This window comes from Haliotis asinina, chromosome 9, assembly GCF_037392515.1.
Source record: "Haliotis asinina isolate JCU_RB_2024 chromosome 9, JCU_Hal_asi_v2, whole genome shotgun sequence".
In the NCBI taxonomy this organism is placed as follows: Eukaryota; Metazoa; Mollusca; class Gastropoda; order Lepetellida; family Haliotidae; genus Haliotis; species Haliotis asinina.
The window spans coordinates 51,244,159-51,271,058 of NC_090288.1; the positions used below are offsets into that span (position 1 = coordinate 51,244,159).

General features: G+C 40.8%; 1 protein-coding gene across 1 annotated transcript in view; it reads right to left on the reverse strand.

The window, feature by feature from the left end:
* The window catches only part of LOC137297013 (uncharacterized), a 145,290-nt gene that overhangs the window by 51,219 nt on the left and 67,171 nt on the right, over nucleotides 1-26,900 (reverse strand). Inside the window, exons 4-15 of the mRNA XM_067828958.1 lie at nucleotides 19,201-19,272; nucleotides 15,877-15,948; nucleotides 14,076-14,153; nucleotides 13,638-13,709; nucleotides 12,761-12,832; nucleotides 12,003-12,071; nucleotides 11,314-11,385; nucleotides 10,288-10,359; nucleotides 9,104-9,267; nucleotides 4,912-5,055; nucleotides 4,052-4,192; nucleotides 1,683-1,865 (exon numbers count right to left, since the gene is read on the reverse strand). Of these exons, the coding sequence (XP_067685059.1) occupies nucleotides 1,683-1,865; nucleotides 4,052-4,192; nucleotides 4,912-5,055; nucleotides 9,104-9,267; nucleotides 10,288-10,359; nucleotides 11,314-11,385; nucleotides 12,003-12,071; nucleotides 12,761-12,832; nucleotides 13,638-13,709; nucleotides 14,076-14,153; nucleotides 15,877-15,948; nucleotides 19,201-19,272 (1,211 nt within the window). The remainder of the gene's footprint in view (nucleotides 1-1,682; nucleotides 1,866-4,051; nucleotides 4,193-4,911; nucleotides 5,056-9,103; nucleotides 9,268-10,287; nucleotides 10,360-11,313; nucleotides 11,386-12,002; nucleotides 12,072-12,760; nucleotides 12,833-13,637; nucleotides 13,710-14,075; nucleotides 14,154-15,876; nucleotides 15,949-19,200; nucleotides 19,273-26,900) is intronic.

Consider the following 26,900-nt stretch of genomic DNA (forward strand, 5'->3'; position numbering starts at 1 on the left):
CCAGTTATCCCTGTGTCACTAATGGTGGTTGAATTGATGAGTGTTTTGAAAGTTTAATGTCACGTGGACCTGGTGCTTTTTCATGTCATGATTAAAAGATTATTCCAGATCCTGAACTTCCTTGTTTTTATGCTATGCAGTGGGCTTTGTTAAAAGTTAATTCAGAGATTAATCTGCCTATGTCACATTTCAAGAGTACTGCCAAATACATATAGCCAATACGACATGTGCGTGACAGGTAAAAAGATATCCCACATTGCCCGAAGCTATTGATGATCACGGCTGGAATTGATCACGTATATTCTTTCAGATAGAGATAGGCTTTGACATCCGTCTTCAAAGAGTCTTAATGTTAAAGTGGCAAAGGATATCAGTTTCATTTGATTGTTGCTGGCATCTAATTACGAGCATATTAATTGAGTCAGTGATTGAGAATGGTTTCCGTGTCGAGAAGAAAAAATGTGCACACCTTCAAGTGGGTAATTGCATTCAGTTTCCTTCTTGACAAACGGATGCTTATCAGGCCATGCACTTCCTCTAATGATAAGAGGACAAGTTGTTAGTGTCTGTCTGTCTGTCTGTCTGTCTGTCTGTCTGTGTGAGTGAGTGAGTCTTTACGTCACTTTTAGAAATATTCCAATAACGTCATCGGGAACAGAAGAAAAGAGATTCACCATTGTGCCGATGTAGGGAATCGAACTCGGGCATCCCGCCAGACGAGCGAACGTTTAACCATAAGGCTACCCTACCTATCGGTCTAGCGATGACAAAACCTTCAACATCCGTTAAATACCACGTGAATATTTCCCTTGAACTCGGGCTGTTGGAGTGATGAGTGAACACTTTGTCGTCTACCCAGTCTTCAGGTCTAGATAGCAAGAACTCATACTCTGCGCTCATTGAGTTGTTATTACTGTAAATAGCTCGAAGTGCACGGTAAAACTCATTTCTGTAAAACACGTCATCATAGTATTTTGTATTTGCATTCTCCTTGAAATATTGAAAACGCTGTATGTATGCCTTTGTACAACCTCACTTGGTATTTCTCTCCGCAATCACAACCCATTAGCTTATTGACACTTCTCCCGTCCAAGGTCGGGGTTTATCATCTTATCGTCAATTTATAGTATGTGGTGTCTCTCGATACACGTGGCTTAGCCCGACATATGTTCTCCCAGCAATCAATGCATGCCGGAAAGAGGGATGGCGATCTGATATCTAAGCAGACCTTCTTCTACCCAGGGAGATGGGAATGACATCCCTCAGCACACCGATCCATTGATCAATCCAAATCCAAACTATATTTATATACCGCTTTGAGCAAACAACCTCGAGTCGAATCTTGGGTATTATCAATATATCTATAAATTATTTTTAATGTCTATTTTTTTAGGTGTTTAAATGGCAAAGTAAAATTATGAGGATTCGACTTACTATTTTGTTTAAAGTGAAATTCGTCGGTCCGTATTACGGCAAACAGACTATAGTGAGAAAGCGAGTTTTTAGCAAAATTCCAACATTATCACGGTGGGGACACCTGAATTGGGGTTCACACATGTACCTATGTAAGAATCGAACCAGGATCTTCGAAGTGACGAGCGAACGATTAAACCACGGCGCTACCCCTCTTCAACATACAGGAATACAAAGCAACAGTGTAAAACAGAAACAGAAAGTATTACCTGTGACTTTGTATGGCCGTACTGGCGCCTTGCACGTCTTGAAGTCCTTTATCGGTCTGCCGGCGTCGTCCAGACAAAGACACATTTCCGGTTCAGTGCTGCCCTCGGGACTGATGGCGTGCTCCTGACAGGGTAGGCATGCGTGGAGCCCGTACTGGGACTTGTAGGTGTTCTCGGGGCACTCTGAGAACAAGGTATGTCGTCATTAGAGTGTATGAAATATGTGTTCGGGAAGACTGGGAAAACTGAAAGAGAGAGACTAATCTGTCATGACCACGGATACTTGATACCCTGAATCACAGACGAATGATTGAGTGAGTGAGTTTAGTTTTACGCCGCTTTTATATATATGACATCAATGTCACGACGGGGGATACCAGAAATGGCCTGTACACACTGTACCCATGCGGGGAATCTAATCCGCGTCTTTAGCGGACGCTTGAATCAGACTACCCCAGCGCCCCAGCTCACATTCGAATTTCACATTAACGAAATTATGTTGATGCAGGGATGCAGGTATGAAATTATGATTAAGACTAAAATTATGGTATTTTGAAACGTGATTAGACGTGTCTTCGGGGTTGTTTAAGCAGCTTTACCACTATCATCTTAAATCCCTTTAGTACGGTTCCGACCGGTTCATGGCCACGTGTTAATGAGGCGTTAGAGTATCCTGCATGACTTGATTTCAACTCGGATAGGATCTGAACGCTGGACAATCGAAGGATGCACGCGCAAAAAAGCCTATTCTCTGTGTCGCTACCGGGATAGCCAAGTGGTCAAAGCGTCCGCCCGTCACGTCAATGACCTCAGTTCCATTCCCCTCATGGATACATTGTGTGAAGCCTAATTTCTGGTGTCCTCTATCATGATATTGGAATGTTGCTAAAAGCGGCGTAAAACCCCATGCACTAACTGCATTGCTATAACAACGTTCCACATCTGGCTTTCAACCGTAATTATACATCTTTGCAGAAATCCTACCAGTTTCATTTTGTCGAAAAAAAACCAACAAAAACAGAAGATATAATATATAATTCATCAGAATCCGAATGAAATGAGTGAATAATGATAAAAAATGGACTTAATGGAAAACGCCGCTGTGAGACGGAGTTGAAAATAATTGCACTGTTCACAGTAGTATTGAAATAACTTTGAGAAGGCAGTTTGGAAAGTATGAGTTTGCAATGGTGTTTCCAACGTGGACTCATATGACTGTAATGTGAAATGCACCAATAAGGTAACAGCACTGTAGTGGGAGAATGCCTTTTAACATAGATACTGGGAGAAGAATGAGAACTATAGGTTTTATGGCCGACTACTAAGACGACAGCAACATGACCGCATGGCCACCTAGGATGAGATGTATTCCAGTATGTCACTGACAGAAAAATAATTACTTTCTCTTTGAAAACCAAGTAATACGACCGCCATTGACTTACTTGAAACAGTATTCTGAATTTATATGACTGTTTACTCTTGAAATGTATACCTCCTCTGACATAACCATGTCTTTAATGAAAAAGCTGAATTCCAAATTATTGTCGGAAATTTGAAGAAACCAAAGAACCGCACATACTGAAAGACTTTGTATGTATTACCGTCTATACATGTCTTGTGTCCACGATCAATTCCAGTGCTGCTATCGAAGTGTAAATATCCGTGCATTGCCCCCTCAATCGTTTGATACTGGTACAAGTCTTGGAAAGATGTAATTGGTATTATCGATTGAAGTAATGAAGCAATAACTTGCAAGAAATTAATCCTCTCAGAACGTAGACTCATCCCGCTCACCGGGACCGTTCAGGTTTACATAATACAGCGAGCTGCAGATTAGTGGTGATATTGCATAAGTGGAGTGCTTTAGTTACAGTTTCCGATCGGTCCCCTTCCCTGTAGTTCGTATACGATACCGGTCGATTTGGGAATAATAACAGATTATTAAAACAGTTAGATATTTCTCGGGCACATTTTTTTCAGACGTGACGAGGGCGGTAGGACTTTTTAAAGAAATTTTTCATAGAAAAAAAGTGACGAGGGAGCATCACATTCACATGTTTCACACGGAAATACTGCTTGGAGAGTGCACTCACACTCGTTCTTACAGACACCCATTCTTATAGCGGATCAATGGATGATCGGGACGAAGCCAAGTCAAACATATTTTTCAAATGGCAATAAAAATTGTTACGCTCACAAATAAAAGAGACGCACCAATGTCCGGGGAACATGTCACTTTTATATTTAGCGACTTCCGATCCAATATGAACTCTTCCTAAATGACTTTGGGCGGATTTATGTGGATCTAGTGGTTTAGTGTATGTCCTTCACCCATGTTTATGGCAGTAAACTGGCTGGTTGCAACATACCTCGACATCTGCCACGACGCATTGTCCAGCCTGGAGGACAGACACACGTGTCTGACCCGGTAGTAATAGTACTTGACCTCTCGTCACATGGCAGACACGAGCTGGAGCCAGAGGTAGCCTTGTAGAACCCCAGTGGACATGCTACAAGACGGAGCACACATAGCGAGTATTTTCAAAAGAAACAGTAAAATGGCGGACAAGTTAAATCAGTTCTAGACTTTTAGAAGTTTAGTTGATGTAGAACGATAACGATGTGTGCGTGTGTGTGTGTGTGCGCGCGCGCTTGTGTGTGTGTGCGCGTGTCTGTTTGTTTGTCGTACGTATCACGATTGTCGTTATATATGTGTTATAATTGTCATAAAATGAATGTATTTTTCATGCAAACGTTGACAGACACAGCATCTATGACTACCAATGTTTTTTGCGATTAACCCTATGATTGATATTTGTGTCGTCGTTATTTCACCCCGCACTCAGCAACATTCCAGCTATATGGTGACGGTCTATAAATAATCTGGACATTCCAGTGACTGACACCATGAACATCAATCTACACAATCAGGTACGATGACACGTGTCGACCAAGTCAGCTGACCTGACCGCCCGATCCCACTAGCCGCTTCTTTCGACAAGCATGCGTTTCTGAAGACCGATTCTAACCCGGATGTTCACGAGCTTTGTCATTGAAATTGAGATTATACATGGCTAAATAATTAACGCGATTGAGAATTAATTACGACAATGCAACAGAGTACGTGCAAATATCAGATATTGAAAAATGATTGAATACGGTTGCCACTAGGAGTAAGGCATTCAGTACGTACCCTGAGCACGAATATTGTTAAGTATAATGTACTTACGACTGCAGATGTCCGTGTGGTTTTGGGTGTACCCAGGAAGGCAAGCACAGGAATTCCCTTTGTCCACTCGGCTGAACGGTGGACACAATGGACACGCATCCCCTCCGGCCCAGGCGTTCACGTAACATGTCAGATGAAGGGAAACTGCAAGGTGAAGATGGCCAGGTTGGAAGGGGCTCAAGCGGTTAAGCGATGTATTTATGTCATGATTAGGGAAGGAACTGTCTGGCAAACCAACAGAACTAGTTCCCAAAGTCTTGAAATTTATATTGTTTTTGTTCGTTTGGTGTTATTAACCTCACAATCAGCAAGGGTTCCAGCAAATAATCTGTAAACAATCGAACCTGGATCAGACTATCCAGTGATCAACATCATGAGCATCGACCTGCACATTTGGGATACGATGACATGTGTCAACCAAGTCAGAGAGGTTGACTGAAGAATCCTCTTTCGACAAGCATGGGTGCTAAAGATAAATTCTAACTCGGATCTTCAATGTAGACATAACCAACAGTATCAAAGAACGGAGCCTTCAGTTCCACGGGGATTGCAGAAACTTTGCTCGTGATTAACACTATCAGTTTTGGTCTCTGTGCTACCGGACAGAACTCACTTAATCCTTTTCCGAACCGGTCTTATTAACGACCAGCATGAGTTGCTGAAGATCAGGTCTAACCCGGGTCTTCATTGGCGACATGACTAACGGTATCAAAGAACGGCGTCTTCGGTTCCCTAGGGATTGCAGAATCTTTGCGCATTATTATCACTAGCGCCCCCTTTCGGGCAGAACATGCTTAACCCTTTTCCGAACACTGGGTTTATCAATGTCTTTCACTGATGCACTGAACAATAATGACAGCTGTTGTTCTATTACACTCAAGGGAAAATTGGTTTCGTAGGATAATGGACAAAGGAAGACAAAAACCAGCAAGCTAAATAACATTTGCCATTTTGTTTAAATATAAATACTATATTCTGTATTTTGTTTTTCATTTAGATCACATGCCAGCATAAAGTGGCCTACCTAACACGGATAACGCCGGTATTTTGATGAACGAATTGACACGAATATTTACTGAAATTCCACTGCTGACTGATCCACCGTGAAGGTTTGATCCCAGATGTCAGTGACAGAGGAAAAGAAATTAATTCACCACATCTTCTCGTCAGTATAATTGACATGTTTTTCGTCTTTGATGAATCCTTATCATGATGCCTGTCACAGAGGTCATCCCAACCGAGTTCGAGAAACATCTCAATGTGAGGTGCGTTCTTGGAGAAATGTCACACTTTTATATTTTGAGAGATAACTGATTTTATTACTATCATTATCAAACTCATTACCAACACAATAGCTAACTGTGATTGTAATTTTCATATGTAGTATAAAAACCCATAAAAACTCATCATAGAGAAATGTGGGTTTGTATATCGCAAAACATATTCTCTGTGAAAGAGATAGAAACAGAAACTATGTTGACTGTGAAATTGTATTGAGGGCACGCTTATTGTTTAATGAAACAATTCATTTCAAAGTGCGTAGTGTAAAACGAGATGGTCTTTCACAAATTTATCAAACAATAACACTAATTTTGTATGAATTATTTTCTGTGGGAAAACTGGACCTAATAGTAGTTTTTGATGACACCGTGCGTTAGACCGTAACGCTGTGTGGAAATATTAGTAAGGTACTCAACACACACTTTCAGCTGTATCATTTCAGTATCAAGGAACGCCAGAATCGACTTCACACACTATTACCAATGTGGGGTAGTGAAACCATTATTTCGGTTCAACAAGCGACCGCTTTAACCTTTAGACTACCCACTACCCCCGTTTTGTCGAAGTTTGGGTTATCGCACAACCACATCATCGTGATTTGATAATGAATGCATAGCTTTTACTTCTCGAGACAACCGAGAGTTCGATTCCCTACATGGGTACAATGTGTGAAGCTCATTTGTGGTGTCCCCCGTCGTGATATTGCTGGAATCGTGCTAAAAGCGGCGTAAAACTAAACTCGCTCACTCACTTAGTCTCGAAACAACTATGAATTCGACACATCGATCATACTAGCCGATGAAGCGACCATTCGCAAGATTAAGGCAAAACTTATACTTATACCGTGAACGCAGTCTCCCGATATTTGTCCCATTGTATCTAATGAGCACTGACATGTCATACATATTCACCGGAAAATGACATTACACATGTCATCTTGCCATTGACATAACTGACACTGGGGGCGGCCAGGAATAAGTCCTGCTTCGCTCGCCTATTGATGAAGTGCTACGTATCTGTCCCATCACAAGCACGCCATTCCTAAATATCTATAATAAATAACTATATAGTGCCGTCTTCGAACCGAACGATATCTCTAATAAGGGTGAATCATAGTTTCCTGACCCTGATACCGGAGGTTTACAATGGACTCGTATTTCAGAATAGATTTCTTTCTGATTATAAAATGTTTCAGTGCTTTCTATTTACAAATTTACGTAAGTATTTAATGAATCGACGCTTTATTTTCTTGTACTGAATTTGACAGTTATCTCTTTAACTGAGTTGATATTGGAGGCGAGCTGTGTAAGGTGTCAGGTTAGGCTAGTGGACGTTCCAAGATCGAGCTCATCTGTGACCGGGTGTAAAAACCTTGGAGTAAACTTTGTGTCACGGTGTACAGTGAACTTAAAAGAACACACGAATCCTTTGAAATATGTTGCTGGTACAGCAATGTGCAGTAAAGTTGAATGGCTGTTGATATAACGTCACTCGTACTGCATGTAATAGTGTATGTGCTCCACACGGTATAACATGGGGTTTTGAAAAGAACTGACTATAACTTTATGGCAGTTCATTGGAGGTGAGTCGAGAAAGTGCCAAACACGTATGGACGTGGAGCCACTCTGATGACCACACAAAGTGGAAGTCTCAATGAGTGAGTTTGGCTTTAGCAATTTGCAGTATTATTACGGCAGGAGACACCAGTAATTTTCCACGTGGAATGGAATCCAGACCTCCGTCGTGACATGCGAACACGTCATCTGCCAGGCCACCCAGCCCCCACATTCATTCTACAGACGGTCATACTTTTCCCCTGGTAAAGAGATTTTTGCTCTTATTAAGAGGATTTCGGAAAAGTAGTGTTTACCATAAGTAGCATTACGCGAACAAATGATATCGGCATCCCACGGTTCCCTCGGATATTCCCCATCACGTGTCGCTGCTAGATAACGTCTGTAGAGTTGACGAACTAATCACCCAAGGTGTCACTAATTCCCTTTGCGCTATTTCAAGCAGCATAGTAACAGGTTCGGTCACGAAAGGAAATCCCCAACATTGATTACATCTATTTAACGAATGATATCATCTCTCGATATTCACCTGCTTAAACCATAGCGATAAAACCACAGCGGATTACAAACGTTACTGAGGGAAGCGAAGGCTGTTTTGCTTTTGATGAAATTTGTAATCAGGCAAATGGGAATCTTGAGTGAACAGAAGGCGCCTTCGGTACCTTTCATAATATATGGCCGAAGGAGTGATGATGATTTTCATGGAGGGAATGACATTACCCCATATTATGCACAAAGTGAGTGCCCCCCTTCCACAAGAAAAAGGGGTGACTCCCATTAAAGTCATCATATGAACATGCCCCCCTCCCCCCAACCCAAGCCATGGATAATATTATGATCGGTCCCTTAGCTGTTGTGAACAAACCAGAAATACTGTTTTGTGCCACTCATGAACTACCAAACAAAGTAGATAATATACCCATGTTTGATCGTTGTTAAGAAAATCAAACAAGCAATTATGCATTTAAACGAGTTGTATAGTTTCTTTAAGATACATTTTAGAAGTTGACACAATGAAGAACAAGGTATATGGACTGACATATATTGAGTATTACAGTGTTTTGGACGTTGGTAGATAGTGTTCTTCATCCTACAAATGTTTTGATAACATTTGTAATTTTTGGTCACATTCAACTTTTAAGTGTATACTCTCTTTTGTGCATCAGTATATGTATCATAAGTGGAGTTAGAAACAAACCTATTCATAGTTTTAATGTCAAAGCGAAAAAACTGATCAGTTGAAACTCAGTCTTAATGATATCAACAGACAGAGATGCAAGCTCCTCACGTCTTTCTGTACATAATGAAGCCATCATGAAGCAAGATCAAGTCGTTACCGTTATTTAATGGACACCGCATATCCCATGGATGAATGTCCCGTATGGCAGTGTGAGGCGGCCACTCGCAAACCGGGCTTGGGTAACTGGAGGACTTGTTAACATACCAATTCCTCAGCCAGGTCAGCCGACAGTCACAGTGCCAGGGGTTGTCAAGGATGTTCCTGGAAACAGAAAATAACGATCCTGCTTGACCCGAAACTCACATTAACTCATCCTATTGAACCCTATGTCTAAAGCCTTCCTATGAATAACTGTTGATTTGAAAAGCCGTTTTCGCTGATGAAGGAAGAAACACGTTTGATTGTGGCCGGTATCAGCGTTACGCTAGGAAGTGGGTGAGTTTAGTTTTACGCCGCTTTTAGCAATCTTCCAGCAATAACGGGGCACACCAGCAATGGGCTTCACACATTGTACCCGTGTGGGGAATCGAACCCGGGTCTTCGGCGGGACGAGCGAACGCTTTAACCAGTAGGCTAACGCACCGCACTAGAGGAAGTATCCGGGAGTACCTTCCTGTCTGGAACAGCGTGGGAAATTTCTCCCATCTGCCTCTTGACTAAATTATATGGCTGTCTGCAGTTTGTTGTGATTGGCACCCGTAAAGATCGTGATTGGCACCCGTAAAGATCCGGGTTAGACAATTGATATTCAGAAAATCATGCTTGTCATAGGAGGCGACTAACGGGATCGGGTGGTCAGACTCGCTGGCTTGGTTGACACATGTCATCGGTTCCCAACTGCGCAGATGCTCATGCTGTCGATCACTGGATTGTCTGGTCCAGACGCGATTATTTACAGACCGCCGCCGTTTAGCTGGAATATTTGATATTTAGAGCGTTGACTTTAGATTCACTTTAAGTGACAGTTCGTTGTTATTTACACAGAGTGGCATCGTATCAGAGGGGAAGCCTGGTGATTAAAGCGTTTGCCCCTCCCGCCGAAGACGCCAACGTCGATTCCCCTCATGGGTACTAAGTGTGAACTCTATTTTGGATTAATTCTCTGCTGGAATATTGCTCAAAACGTTGTAAAACCACTCATTCGCTAGTGATATTTGATGGTCATTGTATGAAGCACCCGACCAGCTGTAGTAAAAGCTACCCCTGCACTCATCTCCAACCTACCCACCCCCAACCCACCCCAGCCCCACTTCATAGTCCTTCGTTTAAATGAAGTCTCACACTTTGTCCAGGTAGTGGAACGTCATCTGGAGCTGATGGGGAAGAGTCGTCAGTTTGTTGTCCTCTATATAACTGCAATAAAGTGCAGTATATATAATATGGTATATATGGCACAGTAAAAAGTATTATATCATTATACAATGTTCGATAAAAAGGAACTCCTTACCCCCTTCCTTATAAGATATTAAAATACACACAATATCCAAAGATTTCAATTTTATAAAGTACATTCTTACTGATCAGCATCTTGAAGATTTCACTTACTTTATATGTGTTTGTATTGGCGACAGGTACGTTCATACCTTCGTGAGAACATGTTAGTGTCTCTGTATGGTGATTCATAAACTCATGCTTGTAATGTTAATCAGAAGAGTATAATGGACTCGGACATTTTTTGCAAACGTGTTAAAGCTGTTTTGCAACCTCTTTTATAAGGACATCAATTTTTATGTGTTTCCCGTAGCCACCAAATTCTGGACATAGGTCGGTGAAAAAAACCTAAAGCAAAAACTTTATTATAATAAAGACAAAATTATGCGGATAATGTTCTTGACTCTCATTAATTATAATTCTTATTATAATTTCTCGCGTTCTTTGGCTTTTGGCAGCGACTGGAACATTTTAGCTGGATAAACATTTTATATGTTATATGACATTTGTGGGTACATTTTCTGTTATTTTAATTTTATTTTGTTTTGGAGGTGGGTGGGGTGGTGGGTAATAAAATTAGAAGGGTCCGTCGGGCGACGAGAAGCACAAAAAATGAGAAAGTCTGATCTTATTATCACGATGTGCTATCCAGCCAAATGACCGCCAGAGCAAAAGAAAATGGGGGCGGGGAATCTACCGGTTGATAACAGTACGGATATATTTCACACAGGAAAAACGAGGATGATCTGATATCAAATCCAAAGTTTTGGAAAGTTTTCTCAATGTCATTGGTCGACTTCACACTGTTAAACCAGCGTGGACGTATATGTTCCTATGTATGAAGCAAAATTCAGTGAAGTCAATAGTTTCACTTACATTTCTCGTAGTTTCTCCAGACCACTTAAAGCTGATGGATGAATTTTTGATATGTTGTTGTGAGATAAATAGCTGTAAGTAAACATACAAGCTGGTAAGAACCAATCGAAGTTAGCTATCGAATGTACGCTTTGATCTGTCCATGCCTTTCACAAGAAGCTGAGCAGATCAAGCACAAAGATATTACGTGTCAGATTTCAGTTATAAGATGCGAGAAATACATCACACAATGACATTCAACGTCATTACAGTCTTTATTAAGATGCATAATATTTTAACCATGACTAGGAAATTCGTTCGTTTGGTGGGGAGTGGAAGTCGGGTGGTTCGAGTCCCTCTCCGAGTCATACAAAATGAAGTAACAAATGATACTTATTGATACCATGCCTGATGCCTGGCACTGAGGGGATAAACCAAGAACCGTTGGACTCGGAGTCAGTGTATTATATCTTAATGGGTAGTATGCTCTAGTGTAACATGGTACCTCAGTAGGTTAGAGCTATTAAACAAAACATACTCCTGACTAGAACAAACAGACGCACACGCACGGACAGACGGACTGACGCACGCTACGTCAGCGTAACCATCACGACGTAAAGCTCAATTGCACTTCACCTCACCTCAATCGTTCCTCAGTTACATTTATCAAAGAATACGATTAAACAATGCAAAAACATTGATCAGCTTACAGGTAGGCCAGGCCTCGTAGGTTAGCAGTCGTGGCATGCAGCTCTCTGATGCCATTATATCGCGCGTACCTGTGAAAGAAACAGACAGGTAACAGCAATCAAACACATCATCGAAAATCATTGCAAGTACATTTGGATTATGCAACATTATAACTTTCTGAGTAACATTGTTTAAGGAATTTTGAGTCGCAGAAATAATCGTAAATCTCTGACACAGGTATCATTGTTACAATGGCACCGCTACGAGGGTATGGCTTCACGCAGCTTCAGCAACATTCCAGCAATATCACGGCGGGGTGTAGAAATGGATTCCACGGATTTGTAGCCATATGGGGAACCGAACCTGGATCTTCGTCTTCAAGAGCGAATGCTTTAACCGCTAGGCTACTTCAACGCCCCAATGACACCAGAATACAGAACGTATAGGTTTTGTAATGATCCATAAATAACTATCATCCGATGTACCTACCAGTAATGACCTATAACAGAAACACATTCACATACTCTGACCTTTAACGGGAGTAGTCCCGTTGTCTGCTGTAATGACATTTGAGAGTACTACAATCACCAGACATTGAAACAGACTATAATCTGGCTGTTACTGACGGGACACTGGATGGATGGTCATATCGCCATGACAAAAACATCATTATCCAGTTTGTATTGACGCAGTGAAAAGACTAAGATGACAACATCTTCCAAACACTCAGCTCGACATATACATGCGAGTTAAAAAAAACAGTTGACATCCTACTTACAGGCCTCTGAGTTTAGGAATCTTGCTAAGTGCCATCACTGGAAGTGCCTGGAATGCATTTTGCTCCAAATCCCTGCAAAAAATAAAATCCCTCAAGATTGATGAGCTGACTGACTGAGTCGGACGGTTGACGTCAAGTCTTTGAATGTCATTTAGAAGTGAAAATACATAAGAATGAAGATTTTATGGATATCAACTTCTTTATGAGAGAACACAACGTTTCGGAGTTAATGCTTACTCCTTCATCAGGTTTCATCCGAAACGTTGTGTTCTCTCATAAAGAAGTTGATATCCATAAAATCTTCATTCTTAGGTTGACGTCAAGGTGTTACACGTCCGTGTCTTTATGTATTTAAGCACACCAGTTGTCCATATACATAAATCTAGCAATGATTTGTGAGTGAACACTCAGTAAATTCACGTCAGACCTTGGTTGACCATCGAATTAGCTGCTGTGTAGTTTTCTTGAAGAGTCTGTTTGTGTTATAATGTTCCACACCAGTGACTTCACACAGGAACGGAAACCTCTATTTATACAAAACGTGAACAAGTTTTCAAAAATAGTTTTACACGTTTTCAAAAATGTTTCAAATGTGAAGGTACATTCTAAATATGTGCTCACTAGAAATTTGTATTGATTTGTAAAATAAGTCAATTTTAAATACAAGTATCAGTTCTGTTATTCGTTTGGCGATCTAACGCTTAATTCCATGTGCAGGTGTCTTGTTGATTTACTGTTTCAACTTGGGGATGGACGGATAACCAAATACTCCTGTCCAAAATGATTGGTTAATCACAAACGTGAACAAGAACAACGCTATTACGCAAGGTGTTCTATTTGATACACGCCTTGACAACTGAACTTAAAGTATACTTACAAGTATTCAAGATTATGCAGCTGTGAAAACGCCCTTTCGTGGACTGAGGACAAGGAGCAGTTTCTTAGTTTCCTGAAGAATACAATTTCAGAGACTACAATGAGAACATGGCAAACCAAAAACGCAGTCGTTGGGTTTAGGAATGTAGGCTTCCACATTTAAATTTGTCAATTTTAACGAAATACAAAGACGACAGTAATAATGGCGTGTGTAGCTGGTCGTATTGTGTTTCAACATGAGCCATGCATTCGACGAGATGGCAACAGTTGGAAAAAAGCAACATTCGATATTTGAGTTATTTCTTGAACTGACAAAACATACATGATCAGGTTTAATGCATGAGTGTTAGCAAAATACACTTAAGCCCATTTGCTTAGATTGTCGTGCTCCCTCTTCACAATCAGAAACTAAACTATTCATGTTGGTAAAGATACTTACAGGGTCACGAGATTGTGAAGACCATTGAATATTTTGTGATTTCTAAGTTGGTTTGAGATCGGGTTATTCGACAGGTCACTGCAAAATAAAAACATAGTGTACATAAAACCCTTTCAAGGGATGATAAAAATAAAAGATGCATTTGAGAAAAATGTGAATGACTCTGTTTTATTTGTGAGGATTAGGTTTGGAAGCATTGGTGGGGAAGTGGATTGAAGGGGTGTAAGAGTTAAACCTGACTGAAAGCCCTTTTCCAATATTTTCTGACACAAAATATTCATTTCCAAGAAAGCTCGTCCCAAGTCAGGGTGCCCGTGTTGTAGGTACATATCAAACTAGTTCAGGAAGAGTATAAACTCATGGCGATTACCTACTGGCCTCCGACAGCCTCGTCGGAAAACTTTACAAGAGTTGCTCTGCACACAAGATGTTGATAGGTTAAGAGACGGCGTTTGGACAAAAAAAATACCCCACCCACATTACAGTATATGACGAACACTGGTTATTTTGTCTCTTTTGAAATGAGAGTACTTAAGTAATAACCGTACTTCGTTGTAATTCACAACGAAATGCAACTTCTTCGTGAGTGTTTCTATACCGGAAACATAACACCTTTCAAGCTATATTCACTAGTTTTGTTATAGGGTTAAGTCGTAGTTTTAATGAGAGCTATATTTTGTGCCATCGGCGAAGACAAGCGTAGGAGGGCAGAATGCTTTTAGAAAATGAGTTACGATATTAGTATTGCCATTGGCTTCATTAAAATCGTCGTAAAACTGATGTTCATCCATTTGGTTGAGAACTCATAACCTGCAGGCATGGATGTTTCCTTAAGTGATGTTTTCAACAAGGCAACGTATTCCTTTTAGAAAACACTATTTTCATTTTGACAAGCTTTGCTTTCATTTTGTTTAATGTTTGTAGATTTCGCTCTTTCTTAATGCATGTATATACCCATAGAAACAAATAAAGGAACACGTGAAAGAACGACTGTTCCTTTGTTCTTGTCCATGTTTCTTCGTAAGGTATGTATGACACTGTATTTGCAAGTTTGGAAATAAATATAGGAACACTTGTACTTTCATGTGCTCCCTTATTTATTTCCATGAGTATATATCATATTACACTCCAGCAAAGGCGTGTAGATGTATGTACCCTAAACGCTCATATCACCAATGTGAGATGAGCTCGGTTTGATTATGATGATTATTATTGCTTTTACGCCCAGTCGACTTTGAATGGTCACTGGCTCATATCTGTCTATTTAATACATAAAAACTGGATGATGATATCTTTATGGACATACAACTTCTTTATTTTGTGAGAAGCAACGTTTCGACTTAGAAGCTAATGCCCTTGTCAAGCAAGCCAGTCGCAGTCCACTCCGCTGTCAACAAGTCACTCAACTGACTGTCCACTGCATATGGCAGGCAAGCTCAAAATTATGTAGATCTTACAGAATAACTACTTTGGTAAAACCTACGATCATGAGAGTGGAATTGAAAGATTATGTGCTAATCTAAGAAAATCCTAACCCATGATCATCTGATCCCAACTTGCCTCAGGGACGCAATTCCTATCTAGTCAAGATATTTTATTCATCGATCAAAGGTTATACACACTAATCATTATTTCTGTGATACCCGACTCTAACACTGTATCAACTTCGATGCTTTCAAAGCAGATGCACAAAAAGAACGGCAACGGGACTGGTAGGTCGTGGGTAATCAAAGTGACTTTCTGGATTGCTGAAATCGATTTATTTTAATCGTGCAAATTAAATATTGTCGTATGTACTTACAGTTCTTGCAGTGCTGGTAAATCCGCAAAGGCATTGGAATATATTTTATCCAATCTGTTATTGCTCAAGTCTCTGAAATACATAAAGGGTGACAGTTTAAAGCATTTGTATTAGACGTTTTCAAAGACGTGACGCAGTTCAACTTGCATTCTTTTTTCTTAGCTTGTGTTGATAGTCACAACCATGATACTTGTCTTGAAGGGTCAGTTGTCTTCTTGTCCGAGAGATCCAAACATAGTACAAAAAAAAAATAATACAGTAAAAACCCAGCTTTTAAATTACTTTGTTTTATATTAGAATTTATACTTTGTATGTATGAATCGTTGGTTTAATGTTAGGACATCATACTAGTGGCGAATTCGAAAGAAATGGTTGAAAGAGTAATTAAAGTTAGTTTAATATATATTTGTATTTGTGAAAGAATGCGTTTTCCCATTTTACTGAAATTCTTTCGCGGAATAGCAGTGGGACTGCTTAACATGTACGTGATCATTCAGCAAGCCTTTGTTATCTGGGAGAGAATTTAAGTCCTCGGTTAATAAAGCGAAAACAGCTCTTTGACGCAGGCAAATTATTTAACAATACTGCTCGAAAGAGTCGAGACTTAATGTTGTCTTATCTCTTTTTATTTTGATTACATTTTGTACACCATTTCAGATCATGAATATCACTAATACATTCAATTAGAAAGATTGACCAAGTGATCTTGCGGTTAAATCCACCATTGCCACACTTGGCAATATTTCATCAGTAGGACAGACATGTCCATCAGACATCCAAGAGAGCGATATCATGAGCATTAATATCCGTAGCTAGGATACCAGGACATGCTGTCAAGTTATCGAGGTGAGTACATTCAGTCATCTTTGAGTGGCTCGTTAAGACGTTGGTGAATCAGATAACGACAATCTTTATGGATGAGCGTCTTCGTCCGTGTTCAGGCTCTACCTGATCAAAGAAGTTGCTCATCCATAAGGTTTGTCCTTATCTCATCCATTAAGTCGCTCTTACGATTAGCAAATGTTTCCTAGCACATAGACTTATTCTTCTCCGGAATCTCCACGTCACCAACCCAATGGCAAGGTACATGTATATTACAGGCATTATAGACTGTTATCCAGAAGAAATTCTAAGAATCTGATGACCTGAAGAAATGATCTAAAGAACACCCTCTGGGAGTCTTCAGGAGCATTAAAATGCAACTGAAACTAGATTTTGATATTTTGAAACAGATATTAAAAACGTGAATAACTGTATGAGCCAGTCTGACTTTTTTTAGAACTACTGAAAAAACCAAAGCATATTCAGATGTATGGCAAGTAATTCATCCTGAGTCACGAATATGCACTTGGAAATGTCAGCTTTTTAACATACACTGGTTGCCTGATAAAACGAAGTATATACGTTACATGACGCTTGCGAATGAAACGCATGAGATACAAATTTTCTTGTTATTCGGCGGTGATTTATTTACTTTTTGTGTAAAGATAAGAGTTTTTATGGATGGCAACTTCTTTATTGAATAATCCTTCAGGTTTATAGTTTCTTTTGTCTTGCAGTTTTGTAACTGTACATTATCCGGTGTTGATTCGATTAAAGGTCACAGCGCACTTCATACTATATCGAACTTAGCATTTCCATTTGGCCAGCATGTCCACACACCTTGTCCATAAGCTGGTAATTGTGGATTTCCAATTACTTATTCCCCACAAACTAAGGTCGAACAATGTAACCTCCCACGAGCGTCGAGAACAGCACTTTAGCTTCTCCCTTAATAATTATATTAATACTGACGCCGTTCCACTTTGCGGCTGTTGTTTGTGAATGGTGTTCCTAGCTGATCAGCTGACGTTTATCGTTAGCGTCTTAATTTCAGCACTAACTCGCTCCACATCCCCCGCAATAAACTGAATTATCCAAGTAGCATGATTAACGCTGACACGTCTTCCGAATATGTGTGTGAGATTGGAGGATTGGTTGGTTGTTGCTTAACGCCGCACTGTTCCACATATATGGCAATGGTTTGTAAATAATGGAGTCTGGACCAGACAATCAAGTTTTCAACAGCATGATCATCGATCGACTCAACCGGGGTACGATGACATAACTGTGTCGACCAAGTCAGCGACCCTGATTACCTGATCCCGTTAGGAAGACCAGTTCTAACCCGGATCGTCATAGGAGTGGTGTGTGACTGTGCGTGTAATGGATGTGTTTGTACGTCGGGGAGAGCTCCAGTGAGCGTGAGCTCCACTGAGCGTGTGCGTGAGTGCACGTGCATGCCTGACTTTTAGGAAAAACAAAACCTGTTCCTATAAATGCTGTAGCGATAAAAGTCGTTCACGTGTATATTTATCTCCTCCCCCGGATACAAAACCGGATGGTCCCTCAGGCTAGTAGCTGTCTTGAGTCGAGTCCATTAGCAGCCATAATTCTCCTCTGTTAACATCCAGTCATGACATCCAGGGCGCACGTGTTTCATCAAAGTGCCGAACGTGGACGACCTGAGTCACATTTGGCGTCCTCTCTAATGTTGGGCTGGCACGAAGTTGTGTCATTACGCGCCCGGAGTCGTAATTGAGGCATATCACAGACAGACTTTGGAAAAGTTTGGTGTCTGGGTCATCTCCTGCACATGTCAAATTGCAGTCTTGTATCCCAGACATTTCTGGTTAACTTTCTGTTTGAATCTGGCTGTGGGGAGTAGGACAGTTCCGGGACATGTCGCATATACCGATACGTTTATCAATCTCTCTCCAACCGTGGCTTACGCCCAGAGTATAATGTAACCTACATTCAATAAATCTAATCTGGTTAAACTTAAACGGTTATTTTCAATAAAGAAAACAAAACACCTGAAAGACCTTGCTAAGTGTTTAAATGCCTTGTGAAATGTATTAAAATTGTAAATGATCTATAATGATAATAATTTAGTGTTGTTATGATTCATTCGGATATGTTTTCTCCCTTCTCTAATACCACCTGATGATGTGATGAACGTACCTGTACTTTCCATTCATAATGCACATGTTTAGAAGATGTGCAACTCTCCGTGAATAACAGTTAAACATATTTTTAAAAATTGGATCTCAATGGAGCCCCACGTACAATAAATAAATGGTTTCCGGCTTGGGTCATGTGATAGTCACGTGCACATATCTTATAGACATCTGAATCAATCGCAGATGATCGATATGTCCCGCGTTCTGCGGAGCACTTCTAACTAGTACCTTATTAAGACTGCGGTCAGTGTATGTGGCGGAATGGTCGGTGACAACGGAGGATGACAAGCGATGCCAACACGACATCTTCGTCGGTACTTACAACGTGTCCAAATTCGTGAAGTTGAGGAAGTCGTCAGGGAGAAGAACCGTCAGTTTGTTCCCAGAAAGATTTCTGTAAGCAAAAACAAAAACAATGAGCTTGAGTGTTCCATAACTATTACTGACATTTAATATTTGCAGAATTGTCTTTAACTATCTGCGCCATCTCTGATAACACCGATTGGGCAGGAATAACAGTGTTATCTTAAGAACGATTGTAGCAATAGGTCTAGTCCTGTCGTTAATTAACAATGATAACACCGAACATACACTGAAACTGACAATGAAAACACCCGAGCACAACACCCGACTGGAAAAAATACATTCAGTGATAACACCGAATCGCCACTGTTAACGAGTCGACAATGGTAACACCACCAAGGCAATGATAAATATGACCGCACCATGATAACGCCAAATTATCAATGTTCGCAGAATGTTGACAACGTTAACTCGACACAGCAAAAGAGAGTCCCCTGCACAGGGGCTTATAAGCTGCCATCAAGCTATATACTATCCCTGATGGGGTATTAGTACTATAAAAAAATATATTTTATATTTTATAGTACTATTACCCCATCAGGGACAGTATATGCCGTGAAGGCAGGTTTTGGCGTTACAAGCCCCTGTGGTCCCCTGGAGGTAATGTCAGCACAACCTCACCAACGACAGCAACGATTACACCGACTCAGCAAATATTACACTAAATCAGCAATGTGTGTACCACGTCTGATAACGATTTTGAAATTGATAGTTGGGATAACACCAACAGCAATGATAACACTGACGTACAAAGGTTAAATCCTGACTGATAGACACTGAAACCATAACACCTCAGCAAGGATAACGTCGATATGACACCAATGGCAATAGCGCAACAATGGTAATCCCTACACAGCAAAGTTATCACCGACACAGTAATGATATCACACACTCATCAACTTCACTATTAACTAAACAATCCCACCACCGACTTAACGGCTTTAACACAAGAATCCCCTGTTTCACATGGACGTCGTTCTTTTGATTAATCGACAGTTGTTAAACAACCATGCTGCTCTGGGATCTCCTGTCACTACAAACAGCTGAGTCCCTTCATGTGGACGGTTGATAATATGATATTCATGATTGATGATGATATTAAGATTCATGGATATGGCACTTATGAAACATGGTATTAATCCCAGGAGTATAGGTCAAGACGTTTTGGCACGAATAAAGATATTGTAGGCTGTGTACATGTCCGTCGAGGAGGCAGGAGAATGAATGACATGTCTTATACTGAAACCTCTACGTCAACGACATCTGAAATGCGATACAGAAATCCTACATGTTGTTTAAGGCCCCACTTTGCAAGTTTCCAGCTATATGACAACGATATATAAATAATCGAGTCTGGACCCGACCAGACAATCGAGTGATCAGCAGCATGATCATCGAAGCACGATACGATGACATTTGTCAACCACGCCAGTGAGCTGACCACCCGATCCCGTTAGTCCTGTTACGACAAGCATGGGTTGTTGAATATCAGTTCTAGACTTTACAAGTATGAATATATACACGTCTACTCGGGTATAACATGCCGTGATGGAGCTGGTGTATTATTCAAAGCTCCTGATGCCACTCTCCCACGAGCTCACTCATGTCTAAATAGAGGAACTTAATAGAGGAACTTAATATGGGAACTTAATAGAGGAACTTAATAGGGGAACTTTATAGAGGAACTTAATAGAAGAACTTAATAGGGGAACTTAATAGTGGAACTTAATAGGGGAAATAACGTGACCCGGAATTCCCACGGACTAAAATATGTCACGACTGTCAGGCTATGACATATTAAAATCTTTGAAGGCCATTTATATGTGATACACATCAAGAAGATGACATCCATTAATCACGCCTCACTCTATTTCCATTTTTTCTCACATTATGGAACACAGTTTAAACTGTAGGACTGTGATATTTGTTTTTATACACATCCATTTATGAGAATCTTGATTTCATTTTTAACATGAGACCTGGTGAGGACTAAAGTCACTCTAGTTCGTCTATTTTATCTTTTTTGAAATACAAATCGCAAGGTGACGGACATCGTGACCAAACTGTAATGGAGTGTAGGAAACCTCATTTAAACATGTCTAAAAAGTGAGGGCTGGAACACAGTGAATACAGTCAAACAGAATTAGGGATGATTCAAAATATATACCATTTCACAAACAGACCGAATATGTATCACATTCTATATAGTCTGAGCGGGAAGGGTTAAACCGGTGTGATTGCGGCATTAGTGCTATCACAGAAAGTGAGCACAATGTGGAGGAAAATGCAGTAGATTGTATACCACTCTGGTGCCACCCATAATCCCCGGATGTTGCAGCATGACATGTCTCTAAACCTCGGGCTACTCAAGTCGTGATAGGGACAGGGACAGGAAAGGTGACATTATTTTGCGTAGATCAGGAAATCACGATCAAATATCAGGCTTCTGAAACGGAAACGTCGCCACCAGGTTGTCTCGTATTTTTCTTATTTTCTATTAACCATCTCGTCTTGAAGTATATACTAGGTTAAGACCAATGTCTTGGAAACATCATCTGACTCGGGTGGGGCATAAACAAACACTGAGGGTACATCAACCCATGGGCCCCGAGGGACCAGTAAACAACGTATTTATCTTACCAAACACCTCAATGTTAATTCTGAACTGTTTGAAGCATGGGTATAGGATCGTACGCTTCAGCTCACCTGTGTGAATCAAACGATTCGAATCTTGCATCTTGCTGATTTTTCCTGTTCTTATTGTCTTAGTAAAGTCGTCGCGATGTAATTCCCCTTCTTTCTATTTACAGGGACTACATTGAACCTTTTGTTCAAATATGTTTATTGGAAAGAGAGCCAAATGTGCTCTTAGCCATCGGTAGATTTTGCGGAAGACACAAGAAAAACAGATTTATCGTTATCGCTCTTCATTTGCAAAACATCGGTAATTTCCGTGCATCATGCGTCCTTTAATGTTATTCGAGATAAAAAAAACCTGTTGGCAACGGGGTGTATTGCAATGCACCTCGTTTGTACACGAGATACATTGAAAATAATAGAAGAACGCTCAGCCTGTCCGACAACGACATTTATGTGTGGGACCGATGTTAGATATACTGACGGACAAATGAAAGTACATACTTGAAAATATTTACAAAACTAACCTTATCAGAAACATTAGTATGGAAACAGTCAGAAAAAATTAGTGCTTGTAAGCGATGAACAACGGTTCGCCTGACAAGGCTAAATGCAATAGCATCAATGGCTGGAAGAGGTAGATTCGTTTTCAAAACTAAACGGCGGCGTAAGGAAATTTAACTTCCACGGCAGAACAAGACCTATTTGACTTGTTCAGCTGGGAATTTAGCAATGGCAGCTTACATTCCAGCATTCTCAGTTTGTTCCACAGATTCAACGTAGTCATCAACAATCATAAATTCATCAGATCGCCAGCGAGATTCTTCTAATACATTCTTAAGAAGCGCGAGACGAGCATACGGTAATCGCTCCGCCACTTTGAGAGTGAGAATCGCTTGGAGCTGTTAGGAACCCGCGATTAAGTTGTTTGCTTTGAGGAACCCGTAATTAAGTTGATTGCTCTCAAAGATTCCCAGTTTGCAACGCGCCCTACGTTTTCATATAAACTGGAGTACTCCACGCGGTAATCAGACTTCCGCCCTTTTCCCCCCTAAACTTGAGGAAACAATGAGGAAACTTTATCCCAATAGCATTTCATTACAAGTCTTTCAGTATCTTTAAATACAATTGAAAAATATGTGTTAAAACTCAGTGTTGTGAGATGAAGAATATATATTCAGGTGTTATCATTTGGCTAGAATCAAATTTAAAGGGGGGATACGGACAGAAGTCTTTCCCTCCACGCAACGCAAAGCGATCCGCAAGTGTATTTTGACACGTATATACAAAGCCCACGCTGTTGGCCCTTGTGGATTGTAGCGAATTCGAAACTTCTACATCTATTTCCATTACAAATGTCAACAGGTTTCATCAACTGCCAGTCCATGAAGTGCCCATCGGATTCCGTCATTGTTCTCTTCGCTTGCTTCAATTTGCCTCTGACATGTGCCTCGGCTTTGTTGCAGGTGACGTAAAATGGCGTCGTCCCTGCCCCATCAGCTCGATCCCATCAGCTCATCATTTGCTCACTTAATCCGTTGCCGTTGATCTTTTCATCATTTGTCAACAACAGGATGTGTTTTATCAGGCAACAAAAGTACATTTCACCAATCGATAACTGATGCGGTTGAATCATCTTGGTGAACAGTGATGATGGCACAAACTCATTAAGATTGAGTGAGCTAGCAATTGAATGTAAAACAGTTGAAGTATGGAGGATGAATATGAAAGATTGTAGGTAGATCACCACACTAGGGGCACGTCATTAAGTACCAAAGTGCACTTTATTTCGTGTTTGATCTTTAAGCAAGCTTTAATTAAACAGAATGTCATCAACAGCCTTGAACAATACTTCAATGAAATTACGGCATGTCAGTTTGAAACCCGAGTAGATGTGTAAATATCCAGTTATACAGTCTACTGGGTGAAGCATATGCAGCTATACATGCCGCTTCACCGTCATATGTACTCATGAAGATCTGCGTTGGAACTGATCCTCAGCAACCCATTCTTGTCGTGAAAGGTGACTAACAAAATGGGGTGGCCAGGCTTGACTTAGTTTTTTAATTAGCCTTTTTGTAGCTACAAAGCGTTAGCAGGTAATAGCTGTTGTAAATAGTAAACACCACTGACAAATAATATTTACTTATGAAGATAACACCCGTGATGACCCGGATTAGAACTGGTCTTCAGTAACCCTTGCTTGTCGTAGGAGACGACTAAGGGCTCAGGTGGTCAGGTCATGTTTCTTTTTGGTTCATCTGTGTGTCTGTTGGTTGCAGCGACATGTACATCTCCACGCAACGACTCCATAATAGCGTCCGACATTCAAACCCCACTTTCCTCTGAACATTGCCTTTCCTGAAAATTCTCTCTACGTCACACAGAGCACTCGAATACCGGGTCGTGGCACTGGAAACCTATTAGCAACATTTAACACCTCAGACAGTCTTAATGGCACGCGTTTACCATCATTGAGGGCTGACATTAGAACTGTCACTCTGTGTATAACATTCACAGCACGAGTTCCGTGTTTGATGTGAGTGATAAAGGCGACACTAGTCGATGGGTTGGTCACCACTCTGGTATTCACCTGTCGCATTATTCATTAAACGTCACTGAAGAGCTTATCTTTGATTAGATGTTAAACACACACACACACAAAGCCACGGCTAACTCCAGAAAAAGTTACAGGGGTAACTAGGAATGCCAGAGGACTATGCTCAGAGAGTGTTGCGTGTATCGGACATTTGAACCAGGAAGAGTGAGTTCCGTCATTCGCTGCTTTTAGAAATATTAAAGCGAACCCTTTCGTCTCACGCCTGTCCCATCGCCCTGATTAATAACTCAAATCGTTAGTGGCTGTACCCTCAAAGGAGGTTGAAGTACTGTAAAATAATTGTCCTCCTGACAGGTTACGTAAGGTTTTTAACTGTAGAATAAGTGTTCTTTTACAGTAACTGTATTTCTAGATTTGTCTAAATTGCTAACAGCTGAGGGGATGATGTAACTCCAGCTAGGGTTCATGCAGGAAGCAAATGTACTGTAAGTCCCCATGGTCCTTAGTATGGTGATGCAGTCGTTGGCAACCTGTAGTTCATTTTCATATTGTACTGTCCTCTATAGATACATTGTTTTAGGGCTAATCACTAGTTCTACACTCTATTCTGTGATATTCTAGTTAGTTTTGCTGTCCTTCGTTGACATGTTTTTACAGTGTATGTGCTATTGATTCATTTGTATTTTTATAATTAATCGTTCTCGTCACTCACTCAACGCCCTGAACCTGGATCAGATGGCCAAATGAAATTCCGAAGTTAGTCACACTAAAAACGATCCATTCCTACAATTTCCACGGTTTTGCCTTTAACAGCGAATGGATCAGTTCCGACCTAAACATAAATGCTTTATAGCATATGCATAAAAACAACGGGCGCGAAAGTGCATCCTTGACCACCTATATACTGCCATTTGCAGCGTTTTGTAACCATGACAAACACTGATAGCGCTGAATCAATCTGCACTGTAGACTCGATCACACTTCCACCATCAAGACTACCAAGGGCAACCCATCTAAAGCGTAAACACCACATTCTGATATCAGTATTATGACGTTTATCTCCCCGAACCATAATATGCCTGGGGTAATTATCATCTTGTCACCATAATCATTAAATGGCAACTCTAGTGTATTGCACCCTTAAAGATCCCCGGAAGCAGTGTGGCTTTCTGTGGCAATTCCGTGCTGTGAGGGCGTAGGGATTGCTATACATATATCTCTACCAGAATGTATTGATGAGAGGCCCAATCTACTCGAGGCCCGGGGAATTCTTCAGATATCAGATATCTTTGAACAAACACCCAAATATATCATTGTATGTCTGCAAGGACAAAACAGCAAAAATGGTCTATCTTGAAGAAGAATGAGTGGAAACAGTGTTCTACCTACATATATTGAAAGATATGTCTGGTAAGTCCCTTTGAGGGCATGTTGTTGATTAGCGGGAGTGTGAATAGCCTCATTACGTCGGCGTCTACAACAACCTCACCGAAAAACAACTCGGGAACGTCTTCAAGGCCATGTTCGAGTGAAATCAAAATACATTCACTTCCGTCACTATTGATATCCTTTCCCACAGTTTCTTCTCTAACTCTGTGCAAAGGGCATGGCTTGTTGGTGTATTTGTTTGATGCTTAAAGTTACATTAAGCAATATCCCACCTATATGACAGAAATTTGTAAGAAGACTTTCCGGTGATTGATATCGCGGGAAACAAATTTACGCCGATGGGGTACAATGACAAGCATTCAACAAAGTGGCCGCGAGTGACCACTCGATCGGTGAAGATGCCCCAGCAGAAAGCCTTACAGATTTACTCGGTGCCCCCAAGACGATTAAATCAACAGAGTGACTTTCAGTCTTTAAGCTCAACGTACGGGAAAGGGGTGGTCCACCTACTAAAAAGTTTAAGGTTTGGCAGTTTTCTCTAACTTCTGAGTTTACAGGTTTTGGCTTCGAATCCATGATGCGTCTGGCAAACTAAGTCTTTATCCTTGCTGTCTCGGCAGCGTTGGCCTTTTATTCACACTACCGAACAGTTCAAGAACAAAGAGTCTGCTGAGACTGTGACACCAGAGCCCCGGCACGTATATATGAGCACGGACTACGAAATACAACCTACTTTATCTAAGTATAGTTGATTGAGCATTTTAGCTTGCATGTCAGCTATATGTCATCAGAAGTAATCTTTTCCTTCCAGAGAGGTTCCTAGCGGTTACATAGTTGACATGGAAAGCGACATAGCTAGAATTCCAGTATCAATATAAAGTGTTCCATTCCGGGGCAGAATGGCCTTCAGCAACCCATACTTGCCATAAAAGGCGACTATACTTGTCGTAAGAGGCGACTAACGGGATCGGGTGGTCAGGCTCGCTGACTTGGTTGACACATGTCATCGGTTCCCAGTTGTGCAGATCGATGTTCATGTTGTTGATCACTGAATTGTTTGGTCCAGACTCGAT